The 17,388-nt window shown below is 48.3% G+C and overlaps 2 protein-coding genes across 6 annotated transcripts in view; one reads left to right on the top strand and one right to left on the bottom strand.

Annotated features, from left to right (window-relative positions):
- The window catches only part of PSD2 (pleckstrin and Sec7 domain containing 2), a 52,959-nt gene extending 40,727 nt beyond the window's left edge, over nucleotides 1–12,232 (top strand). Inside the window, exons 12-15 of the mRNA XM_040239952.1 lie at nucleotides 346–503; nucleotides 3,105–3,249; nucleotides 4,597–4,740; nucleotides 10,063–12,232. Of these exons, the coding sequence (XP_040095886.1) occupies nucleotides 346–503; nucleotides 3,105–3,249; nucleotides 4,597–4,740; nucleotides 10,063–10,272 (657 nt within the window). The 3' untranslated portion in view covers nucleotides 10,273–12,232. The remainder of the gene's footprint in view (nucleotides 1–345; nucleotides 504–3,104; nucleotides 3,250–4,596; nucleotides 4,741–10,062) is intronic.
- A 3,051-nt stretch (nucleotides 12,233–15,283) lies between these two features.
- Nucleotides 15,284–17,388, bottom strand: part of NRG2 (neuregulin 2) — a 199,125-nt gene continuing 197,020 nt past the window's right edge. For all 5 annotated transcript variants that reach the window (XM_040239948.1, XM_040239949.1, XM_040239947.1 and 2 more), the window contains one exon: nucleotides 15,284–17,241. In XM_040239948.1, coding sequence (XP_040095882.1) covers nucleotides 16,470–17,241 — 772 coding nt within the window. In that variant the 3' untranslated portion in view covers nucleotides 15,284–16,469. The remainder of the gene's footprint in view (nucleotides 17,242–17,388) is intronic.

The raw sequence follows: 17,388 nt of genomic DNA, 5'->3' as shown, positions 1-17,388 counted from the left end.
GGAAAGGCCTAGTGCTTAGGCAGATCTTGGATCCTCCCACATCAAGGACCTGACTTTGGCTCACCGAGGGCTCTGGTGGTTTCAGGGAAGGGCCTTTAAAAGGGGGTTTCAGAGGAGTTAGGCCTGTTCTAGCTTCTGGGGCCAACTGGGTGCTGGGAGGAGTGTGTGGTGATTCTTGTTGAGGTGGGTATGGTATCAGAGTGGCAGCAGCTGAAAGATGGTGGGATGTGTAGGGACAGAGAGAAGGAGAATGACAGGGAGAGACAGTGAGGGTAGAGGTATGGTTAAGCAAACCAGAGCCTGGTGATGACAGAGACTTGCCCACCCCTGACCTGGTCTGTCCAGGATGAGTACAGGCCTGACAAAGCCCTGTCCGAGGGTGACTTGAAGAATGCCATCCGTGTGCACCACGCTCTGGCCACCAGGGCCTCTGACTACAGCAAGAAGTCCAACGTGCTCAAGCTGAAGACAGCTGACTGGAGGGTCTTCCTCTTCCAGGCACCGTAAGTAGAAGTGGGCACCCCCTTGCTCCCACCTTGGGCTCAGGACCTGCCCCACACCCTTGCCTCATCTACCTCAGGGGAGGTGCCCTTAGCTTCCCCTGCACAGCAGCCATGAGAGCAAGTGTAATTGCTTGGCACAAACAGCTCATGTCCCTCCCGACAGCAGTGTTTCTTAAGCGTGATCTCTCAGCATCTCCTGGAAAACTTTTAGAAGGAGTTCCCTGGTGGTCAAGTGGTTAAGACTCTGCTCCCAATGCAGGGGGCACAGGTTTGATCCCTTGTTGGGGAACTAAGATCCTGCATGCTGCCCAGTGTGGTAAAATATAGCCATCAGACTTGTTAGAAATACAGTTTCTGTGGTTCCACCTTCAGTTCAGTTCACTCGCTCAGTCCTCGCTCTTTGCGACCCCATGAATCGCAGCACGCCAGGCCTCCCTGTCCATCACCATCCCCCGGAGTTCACTCAGACTCGCGTCCATCGAGTCCGTGATGCCATCCAGCCATCTCATCCTCTGTCATCCCCTTCTCCTCCTGCCCACAATCCCTCCCAGCATCACAGTCTTTTCCAATGAGTCAACTCTTCACATGAGGTGGCCAAAGTACTGGAGTTTCAGCTTTAGCATCATTCCTTCCAAAGAAATCCCAGGGCTGATCTCCTTCAGAATGGATTGATTGGATCTCCTTGCAGTCCAAGGGACTCTCAAGAGTCTTCTCCAACACCACAGTTCAAAAGCATCAATTCTTCAGCACTCAGCCTTCCTCACAGTCCAACTCTCACATCCGTACACGACCACTAGAAAAACCATACCCTTGACTAGATGGACCTTAGTTGGCAAAGTAATGTCTCTGCTTTTGAATATGCTGTCTAGGTTGGTCTTAACTTTTCTTCCAAGGAGTAAGTGTCTTTTAATTTCATGGCTTCAGTCACCATCTCCACTGATTTTGGAGCCAAAAAAAATAAAGTCTGACACTGTTTCCACTGTTTCCCCATCTATTTCCCATGAAGTGATGGGACCGGATGCCATGATCTTCATTTTCTGAATGTTGAGCTTGTAGCCAACTTTTTCTGTCTCCACTTTCACTTTCATCAAGAGGCTTTTTAGTTCCTCTTCACTTTCTGCCATAAGGGTGGTGTCATCTGCATATCTGAGGTTATTGATATTTCTCCCGGCAATCTTGATTCCAGCTTGTGTTTCTTCCAGTCCAGCGTTTCTCATGATGTACTCTGCATAGAAGTTAAATAAGCAGGGTGACAATATACAGCCTTGACGTACTCCTTTTCCTATTTGAAACCAGTCTGTTGTTCCATGTCCAGTTCTAACTGTTGCTTCCTGACCTGCATACAGATTTCTCAAGAGGCAGGTCAGGTGGTCTGGTACTCCCATCTCTTTCAGAATTTTCCACAGTTTATTGTGATCCAGAGTCAAAGGCTTTGGCATAGTCAATAAAGCAGAAATAGATGTTTTTCTGGAACTCTTTTGCTTTTTCCATAATCCAGCGGATGTTGGCAATTTGATCTCTGGTTCCTCTACCTTTTCTAAAACCAGCTTGAACATCAGGAAGTTCATGGTTCACATATTGCTGAAGCCTGGCTTGGAGAATTTTGAGCATTACTTTACTAACATGTGAGATGAGTGCAATTGTGCGGTAGTTTGAGCATTCTTTGGCATTGCCTTTCTTTGGAATTGGAATGAAAACTGACCTTTTCCAGTCCTGTGGCCACTGCTGAGTTTTCCAAATTTGCTGGCATATTGAGTGCAGCACTTTCACAGCATCATCTTTCAGGATTTGAAACAGCTCAACTGGAATTTCATCACCTCCACTAGCTTTGTTCGTAGTGATGCTTTCCAAGGCCCACTTGACTTCACATTCCAGGATGTCTGGCTCTAGATGAGTGATCACACCATGGTAATTATCTGGGTCGTGAAGATCTTTTAGACCTCCTGATTCAAACACTGGAGGTGGGCCAGCAGTTGTGTTTTAATAAGACCTCAAGGTGATTCTGATGTGCACTGAAGTCTTTAAATACAAGGCAGATGGACTGTTTGTAAAGCATCCTCTGCTTAAAGTTGGGGTGATGGGCGCAGAAGACTTACCCTATGGTTTCTCCATAAGGCCTTCTTTCTATGCCGCTGCACCTCATTCTTCTATGACTTGAAATTCGGGTTTCATGTGTCAGATGAACTTAAAAGGGGGGAGACTGGCAGGTGAACTCTGAGGATAGGAGTGGACGTGGACATGCCGGACCAGGCAGCGGGGCAGGGCCGAGAGGGCAGAGTTGGGGTGACCAGTTGCCCAGCTGCCTCTGACCTCCCCTGCTGGTCTTAGACTCACTAGCTCCAGGCCAGTAGCTCTGGACCTGGCTGGGCAGCTTCATTTTCACACGGAAGTCCAGGTCTTGTCTGGGAGCTGGGACAGAAGGGAGCTCCCTACGCAGACATGACCAGGCCCATCAGCCCCCATCCTGCCACCCTCCCTCACCCCTTTGCCCACCTACACGGAGGTCTTTGTGGCCTCTCTGGCTGTGCTGGGTTCTGGGTGGGGGATAGGGAGTCCTATTGTGAGAAGCCAGTGCACCCTCCCCTCCCCTCCCGTCCCCAGGAGCAAAGAGGAAATGCTGTCCTGGATCCTGAGGATCAACCTGGTGGCTGCCATCTTCTCAGCGCCCTCCTTCCCTGCTGCTGTCAGCTCCATGAAGAAGTTCTGTCGGCCTCTGTTGCCCTCCTGCACTACTCGCCTCTGCCAGGTACAAGCTCCTGGGCTCACGACACCACCTCCCTGGCCCCTCATTCAGCAGTGTCTACCCGGCGCCTGGTCCTGGGGTGAGAGACAAGTCAAAAGAGCAGACATTTTCCTCCATCCCCCCACCCACACCCCCACTTACACACAGGGAGACAGGACATACCCGCATGGTGGCGTGGGTTTGCCGATGGCAGTGTGTCCAGTGGATGTGTGGTCTGTGGGTGTCCTGTGTGTTTGGTTGTGAATGGTTGTGAGTGTGTGTGTTGTGGGGAGCAAGTGACAGGCAAGACTTGGAGAACCCTTCATCCAGCTGCTTCCCTCATCTACCCTTACATGTTTCTTTGTAATCCTTAAAAATCTCCTGGGCTTCCCAGGTGGCTCAGTGGTAAAGAATCTGCCTGCCTGTGCAGGAGCCAAAGGAGGCATGGTTTTGATCCCTGGGTTGGGAAGCTCCCCTGGAGAAGGGAATGGCAACTGACTCCAGTAGTCTTGCCTGAGAAATCTCATGGGCAGAGGAACCTGGTGGGCTATAGTCCATGGGGTTACAAAGAGTTGGACATGACTGAGTGCACACGTGCACATGTGCACACACACACATATCAATACTCCATTTTTCAGGGATTTTTTTGAGAGGAGAGGATAAATGCTGGGCTACTACTTGCATGGTGGAGAGTGGGTCAAAGCCATGCTTTCCATCCTGTCAGGGCCCTTTCCTGATGGGCCAGTGTCTGCGGTCTTCTCTGTGGAGCCCCTGGGGCTGCTATTTGTGTCCACAGCTGTGCCAGCACTCTTGGTGCTCCCACACAGGCACACTTACCATTCAAGTACATGCATGTTTGTGTGTATACACACATACACATACACATATGCAGCCCAGTGCCCATAAGGCACAAAAGAGTCTGGCTGTCCTGTGGCGGGTGGGGTGTACTGTTCACTTGTCTGGTAGTGACAGTGTCTCTGTCTTTGGGTGTGATCCTGGGTCTGTGGCCTTCAGATGTGTCTGGACACGAGTATGAGAGGCTGTGTGCATCATATGAAGCCTGGGGCGCCGGGCTGAGTCTCGGTGATTGTATGTCTATGTCAGGGAATGTGCACACACAAGAGTGAGGGCCTCGCATCTCCTGAGCCTGCTGGGGAGGCTCCGGGGGAAGCTGATGCCGATGGTGGGAGAGGACGAAGGAAGGCGGTGGAGGTGCACTCGTTCAGGCACAGACCTGGCTCTGCCCCTGCATGTTGGATGGCCCTGGCAAGGCCTTGGTTTCCCCTTAGGGAAGCAGCTCTCCTTTGGATGAGACCCACCCCTACGATCCCCTGAGGGTGGGACCTCACTGTCCACGACTGATCTTTGCAGGAGGAGCAGCTGCGCTCTCATGAGAATAAGCTGAGGCAGGTGACTGCAGAGCTGGCTGAGCACAAGTGTCACCCGGTTGAGCGGGGCATCAAGTCCAAGGAGGCTGAGGAGAACCGGCTGAAGGAGCATTATCTCACGTTTGAGGTGGGCCCATCACAGGAGGATTTGGAAGGACAGGGCTGGGGCAGGAGGAAGAGGCCAGCTTCTCCTTCCACATCTTTCCATAGCCAGGGACTCCTGCTTTGGGAGCACTCCACTTTGGGGGCTCCCCTGAGGTCATGAACTGCAGTCACCTGTGGGCCAGTCTCTGCACAGCCCAGCTGCACAGACAACTCACTTGTGTATCTACCAGAGACCTCCCTGGCCCTCTGCATCCTTCTTCAAGCCCCTGCTTCACCTCCAATTTCTGCATAGGCCCAGCTTTTTGGGAAGCTTCTACAGCCAAACCACAGAGCTCACAAGTCCTCTCCATGTGACTTTCCCCCCTTCACATCTCAGGTGCCTCTCTCAGTGGGTTTATCAAGCAGAGCACCTTGGTCTCTCCTTCTGAGCTCTCCCTTTCTTCTGTTTTGTCTCTGCCCCCTACCCTGCTTCTGCCCTACAGTGCTCTGCCTTCATTGTATGAAGGATGAGGGTAGACTGAGGGGAGGAAGGCAGGAACCACTTGTCCATTTTGGACTGACCTTCACATGGGGGTGGACAGGTATAAGAGAGGCTGAGACCAAGTCAGGAAGTCCCTGGAGTGGAGGGGCAGGGAATCGCCCATCTCAGTCTCTAGATTTCCACACTGACTTTCTGTTGTGGTATAGAGGAGAGAGGAAAGATAAATCCTGCCTTTTGGAAAAACATGATGCTTTATAGCTTTCGGAAGCCTTCTCAGATCCACTCTCTGCAAGGTAAAAAATAACCATGCTGATTGCCAGGCATGATTCTCTTCACTTCCCTTATGTTGACTGATTTAATCCTCATATCAACTGTATGATGTGGGTTTGTTATCCCCATTTTACAGATGGGGAAATTAAGGCTTGGAAAGTTTGGATCATGTGCCTGAGGCGACACAGTTAAGTGAAGGAGTCAGGATCCTAACCAGGCGACTGATTGTGCCTCCAAAGCCCTGGTCTTTCTCACCCCCAGCCTGGCTTAACTGGGGGGTGAAGTGGCAGGGCAGATGGACGGTAGCGGGGGTAGAGCCCAAAACGAAGAGCTTTTCAGTTTCTGTGGCAGAGCTGGGTGAGAACAGAATCTTATGACCCTTAGTCCCTGCCTCTCCCACGATGGTGGTGAGGGCCTGAAGCTCTGAGTCAAGACCTCAGACACTGCCAAACCTCCCTTCTAATTGTTTACCAATTTATAGCCCCTTTAATAGCTCATGAACACAGCTCTCTCTCCATACCCTCAGCAACACTGGACATAGTCTTTGTTAATATGATAGGTTTAGCAAGTGGTGTCTTATTGATGTTTTAACTTGGTTTAAAGTTTTTAAAACAATTGTGATTTAAAAAGCATAGTGTAAGATTGATCATGGTTAAGGTTAAGGAATCAATGGTTAAGGAACCATTTTAAGTATGATAGTTCAGTAATGTTAAATCTTTTCATATTCTTGGGCAACTAATCTCCAGAACTTTTTCATCTTCCAAACTGAAAGGCTATAGCTGTTAAACAACATACTCCTCAGAACCTTCCTCCTGGCCCTAGTCCTTGACTACCACAGTCCTACTTTCTGGCTCTATGAATGTGACTACTCTAAGTGCTTCATACAAGTGGAACCACAGAATTTATATTTTTGTGACTGGCCTGTGTCACATGACATAAGGTTTTCAAGCTTCACCCCTACTGTAGCACGTATCAGAATTTCTTTCCTTTTGCTCTTCTGTTGTACTTGGACACCACATTTTGTCTGTCCTTTCATCGGCTGATGCACATTTGGGTTGCTTTGATCTTTTGTCTACTGTTAATAATGCTGCCATGAACATGGGTGTGCAAATGTTTCTTTGAGATCCTGCTTTCACTCCTGCTTTTATGTCCAGAATTGGAATTGCTAAACTGTATGGTAATGTTATTTTCACTTTTTGAGGAATAACCACACTGTTTTCCATAGTAGTTGTATCAATTTACATTCCCACTAATAGTGTACTTGGATTCTAATTCTTCAACATCTTTATCAATATGCTTCTTACTTTATTTATTTATTTATTTTTGGATAGTGGTTATCTTAATGCATGTGAGGTGATAATCTCATTGTGGTTTCAATCTGTATTTTCCTGATGGGTAATGATATTGATGGAGAAGCTCTATATAGTCAGCAAGAACAAAACCTGTTGCTGACCGAGGCTCAGATCATGAGCTCCTTATTGCAAAGTTCAGGCTTAAATTGAGGAAAGTAGGAAAAACTACCAGGACATTCAGGTATGATCTAAATCAAATCCCTTATGATTATACAGTGGAGGTGACAAATATATTCAAGGGATAAGATCTGGTACACAGAGTGCTTGAAGAACTATGGACAGAGGTTTGTAACACTGTAGAGGAGGTGGTGACCAAAGCTATCCCCCCAAAAAAGAAATGTGAGAAGGCAAAATGATTGTCTGAGGAGGCCTTACAAAAAGCTGAGGAAAGGTAAGTGAAAGGCAAGGGAGAAAAGGAAAGATGCACCCAACTGAATGCAGAGTTCCAGAGAGTAGCAAGGAGAGAGAAGGCCCTCTTAAATGAACAATGCAAAAAAATAGAGGAAAATAATAGAATGGGAAAGACTAGAGATCTCTTCAAGAAAATTAGAGATACCAAGGGAACATTTCATGCATGTTGTGACGTGACATTTCATGCAAAGATGGGCACAATAAAGGACAGAAATTGTAAGGACCTAACAGAAGCAGAAGAGATTAAGAAGAGGTGGCAAGAATACACAGAAGAACTGTACAAGAAAGGTCTTAATGAGCTGCATAACCATGGTGGTATGATTGCTCACTCAACTAGAGCCAGACATCCTGGAGTGTGAAGTCAAGTGTGCCTTAGGAAGCATTACTATTTAAAAAGCTAGTGGAGATGACAAAATTCCAGCTGAGCTATTTCAAATCCTAAAAGATGATGTTGTTAAGGTGCTGCACTCAATATGTCAGCAAATTTGGAAAACTCAGCAGTAACCACAAGACTGGAAAATGTCATTTTTCATTCCAGTCCCAAAGAAGGGTAATGCCAAAAAACATTCAAACTACCATACAGTTGCACTCATTTCACATTCTACCAAGGTTATGCTCAAAATCCTGTAAGCTAGGCTTCAACAGTATGTGAACTGAGAATTTCCAGATATACAAGCTGGGTTTTGAAGAGTCAGAGGAACCAGAGATCTAATTGCCAACATTTGCTGTGTCATGGAGAAAGCAAGGGAGTTCCAGAAAAACATCTACTTCTGCTTCATTGACCATGCTAAAGCCTTAGACTGTGTTCAGTTCAGTTCAGTCGCTCAGTCATGTCCAACTCTTTGCGACCCCATGAATCACAGCATGCCAGGCCTCCCTGTCCATCACCAACTCCTGGAGTTTACCCAAACTCATGTCTGTTGAGTCAGTGATGCCATCTAACCATCTCATCCTCTGTCGTCCCCTTCTCCTCCTGCCTTCAATCTTTCCCAACATCAGGGTCTTTTCAAATGAGTCAGCTCTTCACATCAGGTGGCCAAAATATTGGAGTTTCAGCTTCAACATCAGTCTTTCCAATGAACACCAGCTGATTTCCTTTAGGATGGACTGGTTGGATCTCCTTGCAGTCCAAGGGACTCTCAAGAGTCTTCTCCAACACCACAGTTCAAAAGTATGAATTCTTTGGTGCTCAGCTTTCTTTATAGTCCAATTCTCACATCCATACATGACCACTGGAAAAACCATAGCCTTGACTAGACGGACTTTTGTTAGACTGTGTGGATCACAACAAACTGTGGAAAATTCTTAAAGAGAAAATTCTTACCTATCTCCTGAGAAACTTTATTCCAGTAAAGAAGATACAGTTAGAACCGGTGTGGAACTGACTGGTTCCAAATTGGGAAAGGAGTACGTCAAGGCTGTATATTGTCACCCTGTCTATTTAACTTATATGCAGAGTACATCATGGGAAATGCCAGGCTGGGTGAATCACAATGTGGAATCAAGAATTCCAGGAGAAATATCAACAACCTCAGATATTGGCATATATACATACACCTCAGATATTCTACCACTGTAATGGCAGAAAGTGAACAGGAACTAAAGAGCTTCTTGAGGAGGATGAAAGAGGAAAGTCAAAAAGCTGGCTTGAAACTCAACATTTAAAACATTAAGATCATGGCATTCAGTTGCATCACTTCATGGCAAATAGAAGGGGAAAAAGTGGAAGCAGTGACAGATTTTATTTTCTTGGGTTCCAAAATCACTGAAGATATTGGCTGCAGCCATGACAAACCTAGACAGCATATTAAAAAGCAGAGACATCACTCTGCTGACAAGAGTCCATATAATCAAAGCTATGGTTTTACAGTAGTCATGTATGGATGTGAGAGTTGGACCATAAAGAAAGCTGAGTGCTGAAGAATCGATGCTTTTGACTTGTGGTGCTGGAGAAGACTCTTGAGAGTCCCTTGGACTGCAAGATCAAACCAGTCAATCTTAAAGGAAATCAACCCCAGATATTCACTGGAAGTACTGTTGCTGAAGCTGAAGCTCCAATACTTTGGCCACCAGATATGAAGGGCCGACTCATTGAAAGACTCTGATGCTGGGAAATATGGAAGGCTAAAGGAGAAGGGGGTGGCAGAGGATGAGATGGTTAGATAGCATCATTGATTCAATGAACAAGAATTGGGGTAAATTCCAGGAGTTCGTAGAGGACAGAGGAGTCTGGTGTGCTGCAGTCCATGGGTTGCAAAAATTGGACGTGACCCAGCAACTGAACAACAGCAGCAAAATGATGCTGAGCATCCTTTTTTTGTGCTTATTGGTCATTAGTGTATCTTCTTTGGTGAAATGTCTATTCAAGTCCTTTATACATCTTGAAATTGGGCTGTGTTTTGTTGTTGAGTTCTAGGAGCTTTTTCCCCCTTTTAATATTCTGGATACTAGACCCTTACTAGATTAATGATTTGCAAATATTTTTCCCATTCTGTAGATTGCATTTTCATTCTATTGATTGTGTTCTTTGATACAGAGGTGTTTTAAATTTTGATAAAATCCCATTTGTCTATTTTCACTCTCATTGCCTATGCTTTTGCTATCATATCCAATAAGTCATTGCCAATTAATTTTTATTTTTAAAATTATGAGTTAAATTTCTGTGTATGCCCTTTGCCTATTTTTAAAATTGTTTATCTCCTTTTATTGATTGGTGAGAACTCTCTAAATATCAAGGAGAGTCTTTTGTCATATAAGGTACAAATTTTTTTTTGCAATTTGTTGTTTATCTTTTGACTTTGTTTTTGGCCTTTCTCTGCTCTTTTCCCAGAAAAGCCGTTATGAGACCTATATCCACCTCCTGGCTGTGAAGATCAAAGTGGGCTCTGATGACCTGGAGCGGATTGAGGCCCGGTTGGCCACCCTAGAGGGGGATGACCCTTCACTCCGCAAGACACACTCGAGCCCTGCCCTCAGCCAGGGCCATGGAACTGTGACTGGCAGCAAAGCCCCGAGGGATACCACTGGGCCTGATACTTAGCTGGCAAGGATGGGCAGGCCTCAGAGGCAGGCAATGCCCCTGGAGGGGCCAGTGAGCACAATTCCAGCTAGGGGCCACTCAGACAAGCTGCAGACAGTTGTTAGGCAGCCAGAAGGGTGTGGAGAGCCTTGCGGGCTAAGGAGATGGAGATGCTATTCATGGTGTCAATCTTGCATCCTAGGGCTGCTCTGGGCCTTAGAGCCTGTCGTCAACCCTCACCTCCCTCTCCACCCTGGAGCCTCAGTTTGTAGGCCAGTTGTGTGCATGCTCTAGACACCATCTCACTGGAGAACCAGGAAGGGCGGTTGGCTTCCGAGGCTCTCCTCTTCTCACAGTTCCTCCCCTCATCTCCCTTGTTTCTGAGGGCAGGTCTCAACCCCAGGTCTCAGTTTGGACTACCACTCCTTCTCCTCCTCCTTCCTCTGCGTTGACCAGCAGCAGGTCTGCAGACCACCAGCACTGTCCAATTCTCCCTCCTCTCAGCAGCGTTGGGAACTGCACCCTGTTCTCCTGCCTTGCCCGGCAATAACCCAGCTCTCAGGCCTGTCCCTCAGTGCCAAGCTCACCTTCCATCCATCAAGACCACTCCTGCTTTCTTTTATAATGACATAAATGTATATATATAAGAATTATATACATATATAAACTACCCCTTTAGAGATGGTTTTGGAACTGATATCAGAGGATGAAATGAGGTATGGAAAAGCCTATCTCGGATACACTTGCTAGTGAGGAGGGCTGCTTTTTGGCTCCTGGAGGCTCTGACACTCTGGAAGAGAAGATAGAGATAGTGTGACCTCCTCTCTCCCTGTTTCCCCTCTTCCGGCTGACCTGTGATCTAAACTGCTCTTACAGTTAATGCTTTGGAATAAATAGTGTGTGTGCGTGCTGCCCCGTCTGTCCCACAGGTGTCCTGGGGTGTGAGTGGGATGGGACCGTGGCCCTGCTTATATTTTGGTCTTTATGTTGGTGCTGCCAGGTCTCTTGGGCCCAGAGGTGACCTCTTGTACAGATCTACTGCTACAGGAATAAAAGACACTCTGCCTTGCAAATAGCCACTTGTCAACAAACCCAAAGATGTTTGGTGGGGGAAGCTTATGGAAGCCATTAACTCTTGGTCTTGAGGAAATGTAGAATGACAAGTTGTTGATTGTTAGGCTGATATTTCTTACACTCTTTGAGTGACTCAGAAATGCTAGTTAAGGACATGTCTTATCCTTAGATAAGGAAAGGATAATTTGCCACGTGATGATCACAGACTAGCATCTTTTAAACCCTGCATTCCTCAGACTGACAAGTGGTGGGGGTGATGGCACCCTCAATGCAACTGTGATGAGTAAATCCTTTCTATTTTTTAAACAGATTACTGTAGTTTGGCCAGCAGTTTGACCTCAGTGGTAATATATTTAGATAATAAGATAAGCCAACCTTGCAACTAAGTACCCGACATTTACAAGCCCACTCACATTTGATGCAAGGGACCTGTGAATCTGTGGAAAGATGTAGTGATTTAAATACAGATTATTTAATTTGGATCAGCTGAGTGTATTTTATAACCAAACCATCTGGCACCTTCATTTTGCTGAGGGGAAGTTAATGTTCATTTAAGTGAAATTGAAAGAGCAATGTGGCAACATAAAAAGCTCTCTGTACTTTTTCTCTATGCTGTCTCAAAGATCCTTTGAGTTTGGGGTCTGCTTCCCACCCTCCACCTCTTGAGGGTGGGTAAGTGAAAGCAGAGGAGCAGGCTCCGTCCGCTGCAGACCGGTGTGCTTCCCTGAGCACTAGTTGTGCCTCCCATCAGTTTAAAAAAAACTTTTAGTTCACTTTCTTAATTGTATAATTATTTATTGTAAATTATATACATGTACTACTGTACTAAAATATTATGTACATTATAAAACATACACAAAATAGAAATTTTAAAAAGATGAGATGAAAATAAATCCAAAGCAAAGTTCTTTTTTTCTGCATTCGAATGGACCACATGTTCCCTCTGCTCCTATGTCCATTTTCCAGGACTGTCCAAATCCAGAGCTTTGGAGGCCAGCAGGTGAGATGCAATAAGTGGTTTGCGCCACCTGGTGGTCCTGGGAAGTGGCTGCAGGCTCAGGGACCCCTGGGGGCTGACCCTTGAGGACAAGCCTCTCTTGAGCCTCCATACAGTCATTCAGTGAGATGAACAGCGCTGCACATTGTGCTGGGTGCTTGGGATACTATCGTGAGAAAAGGATTGACCAGATCCCTGTCCACACGGGGCTCACAGTCTAATGGGGAGGGAGATGGTCAGTCACCATTCCCATCTGGGACTCTGGAAAGGCTGGGGAGACAAGACAAAAATGACCTGGCTGAGGAAAATTGGAGGAGTGGGGAAGACTGACTCAGGAAGCCGCCTGAATGTCCTAAGTGCTCCTGGGGGACAGGATGGTAGTAGTAAGTCCCTTCTTGGGGCTATACTTCTTCTTGGTAGGCCATACTAAAGATGCCCCAAAGCGGAACTGGAGAGGCAGAGTGAAAATGGGGCTTCTCTGGCCACCCCTGCTCCTAGGTTCCATTCACACCTGTGCATGAACAGGTGGCTGATAGAGTCAAGGAAACTGATTAGATTCTGGCCTTAGACTCTCAGCAGGTATCTTAGAATTCAGACCAGATAATAAAGGTACCAAGGGGGATCATGTGAAGGTCAGTGAGTTTATTAAGAGGTTATTCAGAATTAATTGGGGTGACATAGAGATAGATGGATTTACTGCAATCATGGAGGTGGTTTCTGACTAAAAATTTAAAGGTAAAAACTTAGGGCCCTCAGAAGGGTCAAGTGAGTGTACTAAGCTAGGTCATGCAAAGGGCAATGGGTTCATTGAGAGGTCATTCATAATTAGTTGAGGTCACAGAGAGGTCAGTGGGTTCACCAAGAGGTCATTCAGAATTGCCTGGGGGTCATAGGTCAGTGTGCTCAGAGTCAGGGAAGTGGTTTCTGAGTCAAAATTTAGAAGGTAGGTAACTTGGGCCCTCCGAAAGATCAAATGAGGCCAGGAAGCTGGATCATGAACTGGGCAATGGGTTCATTGAGAGGTCAGTCACAATTAGTTGGGGTCATAGAGAGGTCAATGGGTTCACTGAGAGGGCATTCATAATTACTTGGGGTCATAAAGAGGTCAGTGTGCTCATTTGAGTCAGGAAAGTGGTTCCTGAGTCAAAATTTAGAAGGTAGGTAACTTGGGCCCTCAGAAAGGTCAGATGAGGACATGAAGCTGGATCATGAACAGGGCAATGGGTTCATTGAGAGGCCAGTCACAATTAGTTGGGGTCATAGAGAGGTCAATGGGTTCACTGAGAGGGCATTCATAATTACTTGGGGTCATAAAGAGGTCAGTGTGCTCACTGGAGTCAGGAAAGTGGTTTCTGGGTAAAATTTTAGAAGGTAGGTAACTCAGGCCCTCAGAAGGGTCAAATAAGGACATTAAACGGTCATGAAAAGGGCAATGGGCTCACCAAGAGGTTCATTCAGAATTAATTCTGGGTTTTCATATAGATCATAAATCACACAGAGAGATTACTGGCTCTCAGAAAATTTTAAAGCCAATAGCCAGCACAAGGATCTGGATGAGATCATCAGATAGGGGCTGGAGAAGTCAATGATTTTCAGGTCTGTATAGCACTTAGTTCATTAATTTTGTTTCTTTGTAACAGGTCCTCCCCCCAACCATGTTCTCACATAAATACATGTCCAGTTCTTTACTTTTCTATATAATCTCCCTTTCATCCAGTTTTTGCCACTCTCTGTGTGACTCAAGAATGCAAAGCACAGGATATGTTCATCACCATCATCAAATTTGCCACTAATAGGCATTTATCAAATGCCAGAAGCAATCCTGGGTGCTTTATATAATCTCTACAGCAATGCTTTGAGGTAGGTATTAGCATCACCATTTCCCAGCTGAGGCAAGTGCAGCCTAGAGAAGTCACACAGCAGACCTGGAATTTGTGAATTCATGCCCTCTTGATCCCCAAGCAGATTCAACCGTAGGCCTCTCCATCCTTCTTATCAGTAGGTCTCTGAACTGACCACACAAGTTCTGGGCTCATTGTGTGCACGCTCACACATCAACCACCTGAACTCTTTGGATAGCTGACTCCTTTGTGTCTGGCTGGAATCTAATGGTTCCTAGTCCTGGGTACTGACTTAGTAACATTAATCAATGAGGGAAAAGGCTCACCCTGGACCTCCATCTGCCTTCTCCATGCCTGAGATCATGTACTCTCCATCAGAGACTGCAAGTTTAGACAAGCCCTGGCTTTGAGGGGGTATAAAAAACCCCAGCACCTCCTGGCAGCTGAGGGTACCCATTATGCCATTTTCATGTCCAGACTGCCTGTGACATGCCTGAGGCCCCAAGGGTCATCGTGCCTCAGCTGCTCCAGTGCCAACCTTACAACCCTTCCCTTCTCACCCACCTAGGCCCGGAAACTCTTGCCTCATTCTGCCCCCTGGAGCTCCAAGGCAGGAACTGGGCCAGCGTTCTGAGGCTGAGCTCAAAGCACAGTAATCTGCATCAGGCCCTTGGCCAGGTTCCCCAGCAGCCACGGAGTGGTAGGGGAGAGGCGTTGGGGGACACCTGGTGAATGTTCTCAGAACAGGGAGGAGGGCTGGATCCCATTCTGGGAGTTGGAGCCAGGGAGGGTCTCTTTCCCCACAACTGCTTCAGATGGTAAAGAATCTGCCTGCAATGCTGGAGACTAGGGTTCAATCCCTGGGTCTGGAAGATCCCCTGGAGAAAAGAATGGCTACCCACTCCAGTATTCTTGCCTGGAGAATCCCATGGACAGAGGAGCCTGGCGGGCTACAGTCCATGGGGTTGCAAAGAGACACGACTGAGTGACTAACACACTTCCTCCCAGGAACTGCTCTGGCTCTCTCCAACCTCCACACCAACATCCATCCATCTCCATCACAGGTATTCATCCTCTGTCTTCCCTCCTCACCTAGGGGCTAGGCACACACAGTCAAACATGAGTTATTTCTGATTTTATTTATAATATAAAAATGTTCAAGTGTCAACAGTCAGGTGTTTGGACATTTCAGGGGCAGGGTTCCCATTTGTTTAGTTTTTTGTGTTTTTTTTTAACAATTACCTTTTTGACAAATTAGCAGTGGGACCCAGTTTTGTGGGGTGGGGAGGTCAGGGCTGGAGAGGAAGTGGAAGTCATAGTGGGGTGGGGGATGGGAGTCCGGTTGTGAGAAGGAAATGGTGTTACTTTATTGCTAAAAGGGAATCAAATACACTGTTGAGTGGCTCTTCTCGGTCTCAGTGTGACCATGCATCCAATCTAAAGAATCTGAAATGCAAAGGACATGCAGGCGTAAAATAGAAAAGACGACCTGTAAACGAAGGTGCTGCAGAGGACAGAGGGGCGTCCTGGAGGCCACAGGGGAGGAGCCGACAACACTGGGGCCCTGGCAGAGCTGCCCCCTCCCCCACAGAGGCTGTTGGGAAGACCTCTTTCTCAGAGCCCCCTTCCTTAGCAGCTGTGAGGAGCGGGGAGGCCCCCTCCCCATTCTGGTTGCTGTCGCTGGGCCTTAGTCTCCCCCTGGACTTTACCTGACCCCAACTCTAGTTCCAAGCCTAGGATCCCCACCCACAGCTAAGGGGGACCAGAACTCCAGATCTTACGAGGGGACAAAAGCTACTCCGGACCTCACTTTCTTCCTTGGGACCCTCCTACCCTCACCCTGACCGGAACCCAAACACGTGGCCTCTTTTCCCTGCTTCCTCTTCACCACCCCCGACCCCTGCCCCCGCCAGCTTGGGATCCTACATTCCCCCAACCCCACAACCCACACTTCTCTCCAGGAGCTCCAGATTAGCGTACAGCAAAAGGCACCACAATATAGGTTTCTATTAAAGAGTCAAAAAATTGGCCCATCTCTTTTTTGTTGTTGTTTCTTTTTTTTTTCCGAAGCTGTAAATCAGGATGTTACATATAAATAGTTTCCCTATAAAAACGTCTTTGCCGTTAGCTAGTATTATAAGACAATTTTTGCTAAAATGAAAATAAAACATTTTGTTATACCTTTTTCCTTTTATAGAAAATAAAAATATTTTTATTTCTTTTTTTCCTCCTTTCTCTCTCCAGTCGGCGGTCTCTGTCCTCCTTAGAGACAGTGGGGCGGGCGAGGCGGAGGGGGCGAGGGGGCCCTAGAGGGGCCCCGAGTCCTGCTTGCCCCGTGGGAGCGGCCCGCGGCTGTGTCTGCTGCTGGCCCGCGTGCTGTGGCTGTCCAGGGAGTAGTAAGTCCTGCTGTCTGCCGCCTGGCACAGCGGCGGCGAGTCCGAGCGCAGCGCGTCGTGCGCCGCGCGCAGGCTGAGGAAAGGCGTGCTCTCGGCAGCCAGCGCCCCGTCCGCGTCGTCCGCGTCGTCGTCGTCGTCGTCCGAGGCCGAGGCGCCTCCCGAGCCGCTGCTCAGCGACAGTGAGTCCCGCGCCGCGCGTGCGCGTTGCGCCGCCAGCCCGTTGAGGCGCGAGCGGCGCCAGCGCCGAGGCCCCGCCGACGTCCTTCGGGACGCGCCGCGTGCGCGCGGCCGCGGCGGCGGCGGGGGCGCGCACTCCTGCGTGGTCTCGTACTCGTCGTCCTCCGGGATGCGGAAGGGGCTGGCGGGCAGGCTTCCCAAGCTGCCGCCCAGCGCGCAGGCCCCTCGCCGCGGCCCCGGCCCCGCTGCGGGGTAGTAGTAGCTGTCGTAGCTGCGCTGCATGTCCGCGCTGGGCCCAGGCCCTGGTCCCGGGCCGGGCGGCGCCGGTTGCCGCAGGAGCGGCTGTTGCTCCGCCAGGCGATAATTGATGGGCGCGGCGGGAGGCAGCGACACGGCGTGCGCCGAGTTGGGGGACGTGATCTCAAAAGTCGGCACCTGCGTGGCCAGCGAGTAATGGAAGTCCACGGGAGAGAGGCGCGCGGGCGTGGTCAGGGCAGACACGTACCTGCGGGGAGAGGCAGAGACATGGGCCGGTGGCCAGGGGATGGGGCAGACCTGACGCAAAGCAGTAGTCTAGCCCAGGATCCCTCCCGCAGGAGCCATGCTGGTATTCCTCAGTGACCCTAAGCAATTTCCTTAGTTTCTCTGAGCC

Source organism: Oryx dammah, unplaced genomic scaffold (genome assembly GCF_014754425.2).
Source record: "Oryx dammah isolate SB20612 unplaced genomic scaffold, SCBI_Odam_1.1 HiC_scaffold_5, whole genome shotgun sequence".
Lineage (NCBI taxonomy): Eukaryota > Metazoa > Chordata > Mammalia > Artiodactyla > Bovidae > Oryx > Oryx dammah.
This window is presented reverse-complemented; position numbering and strand designations above follow the sequence as displayed.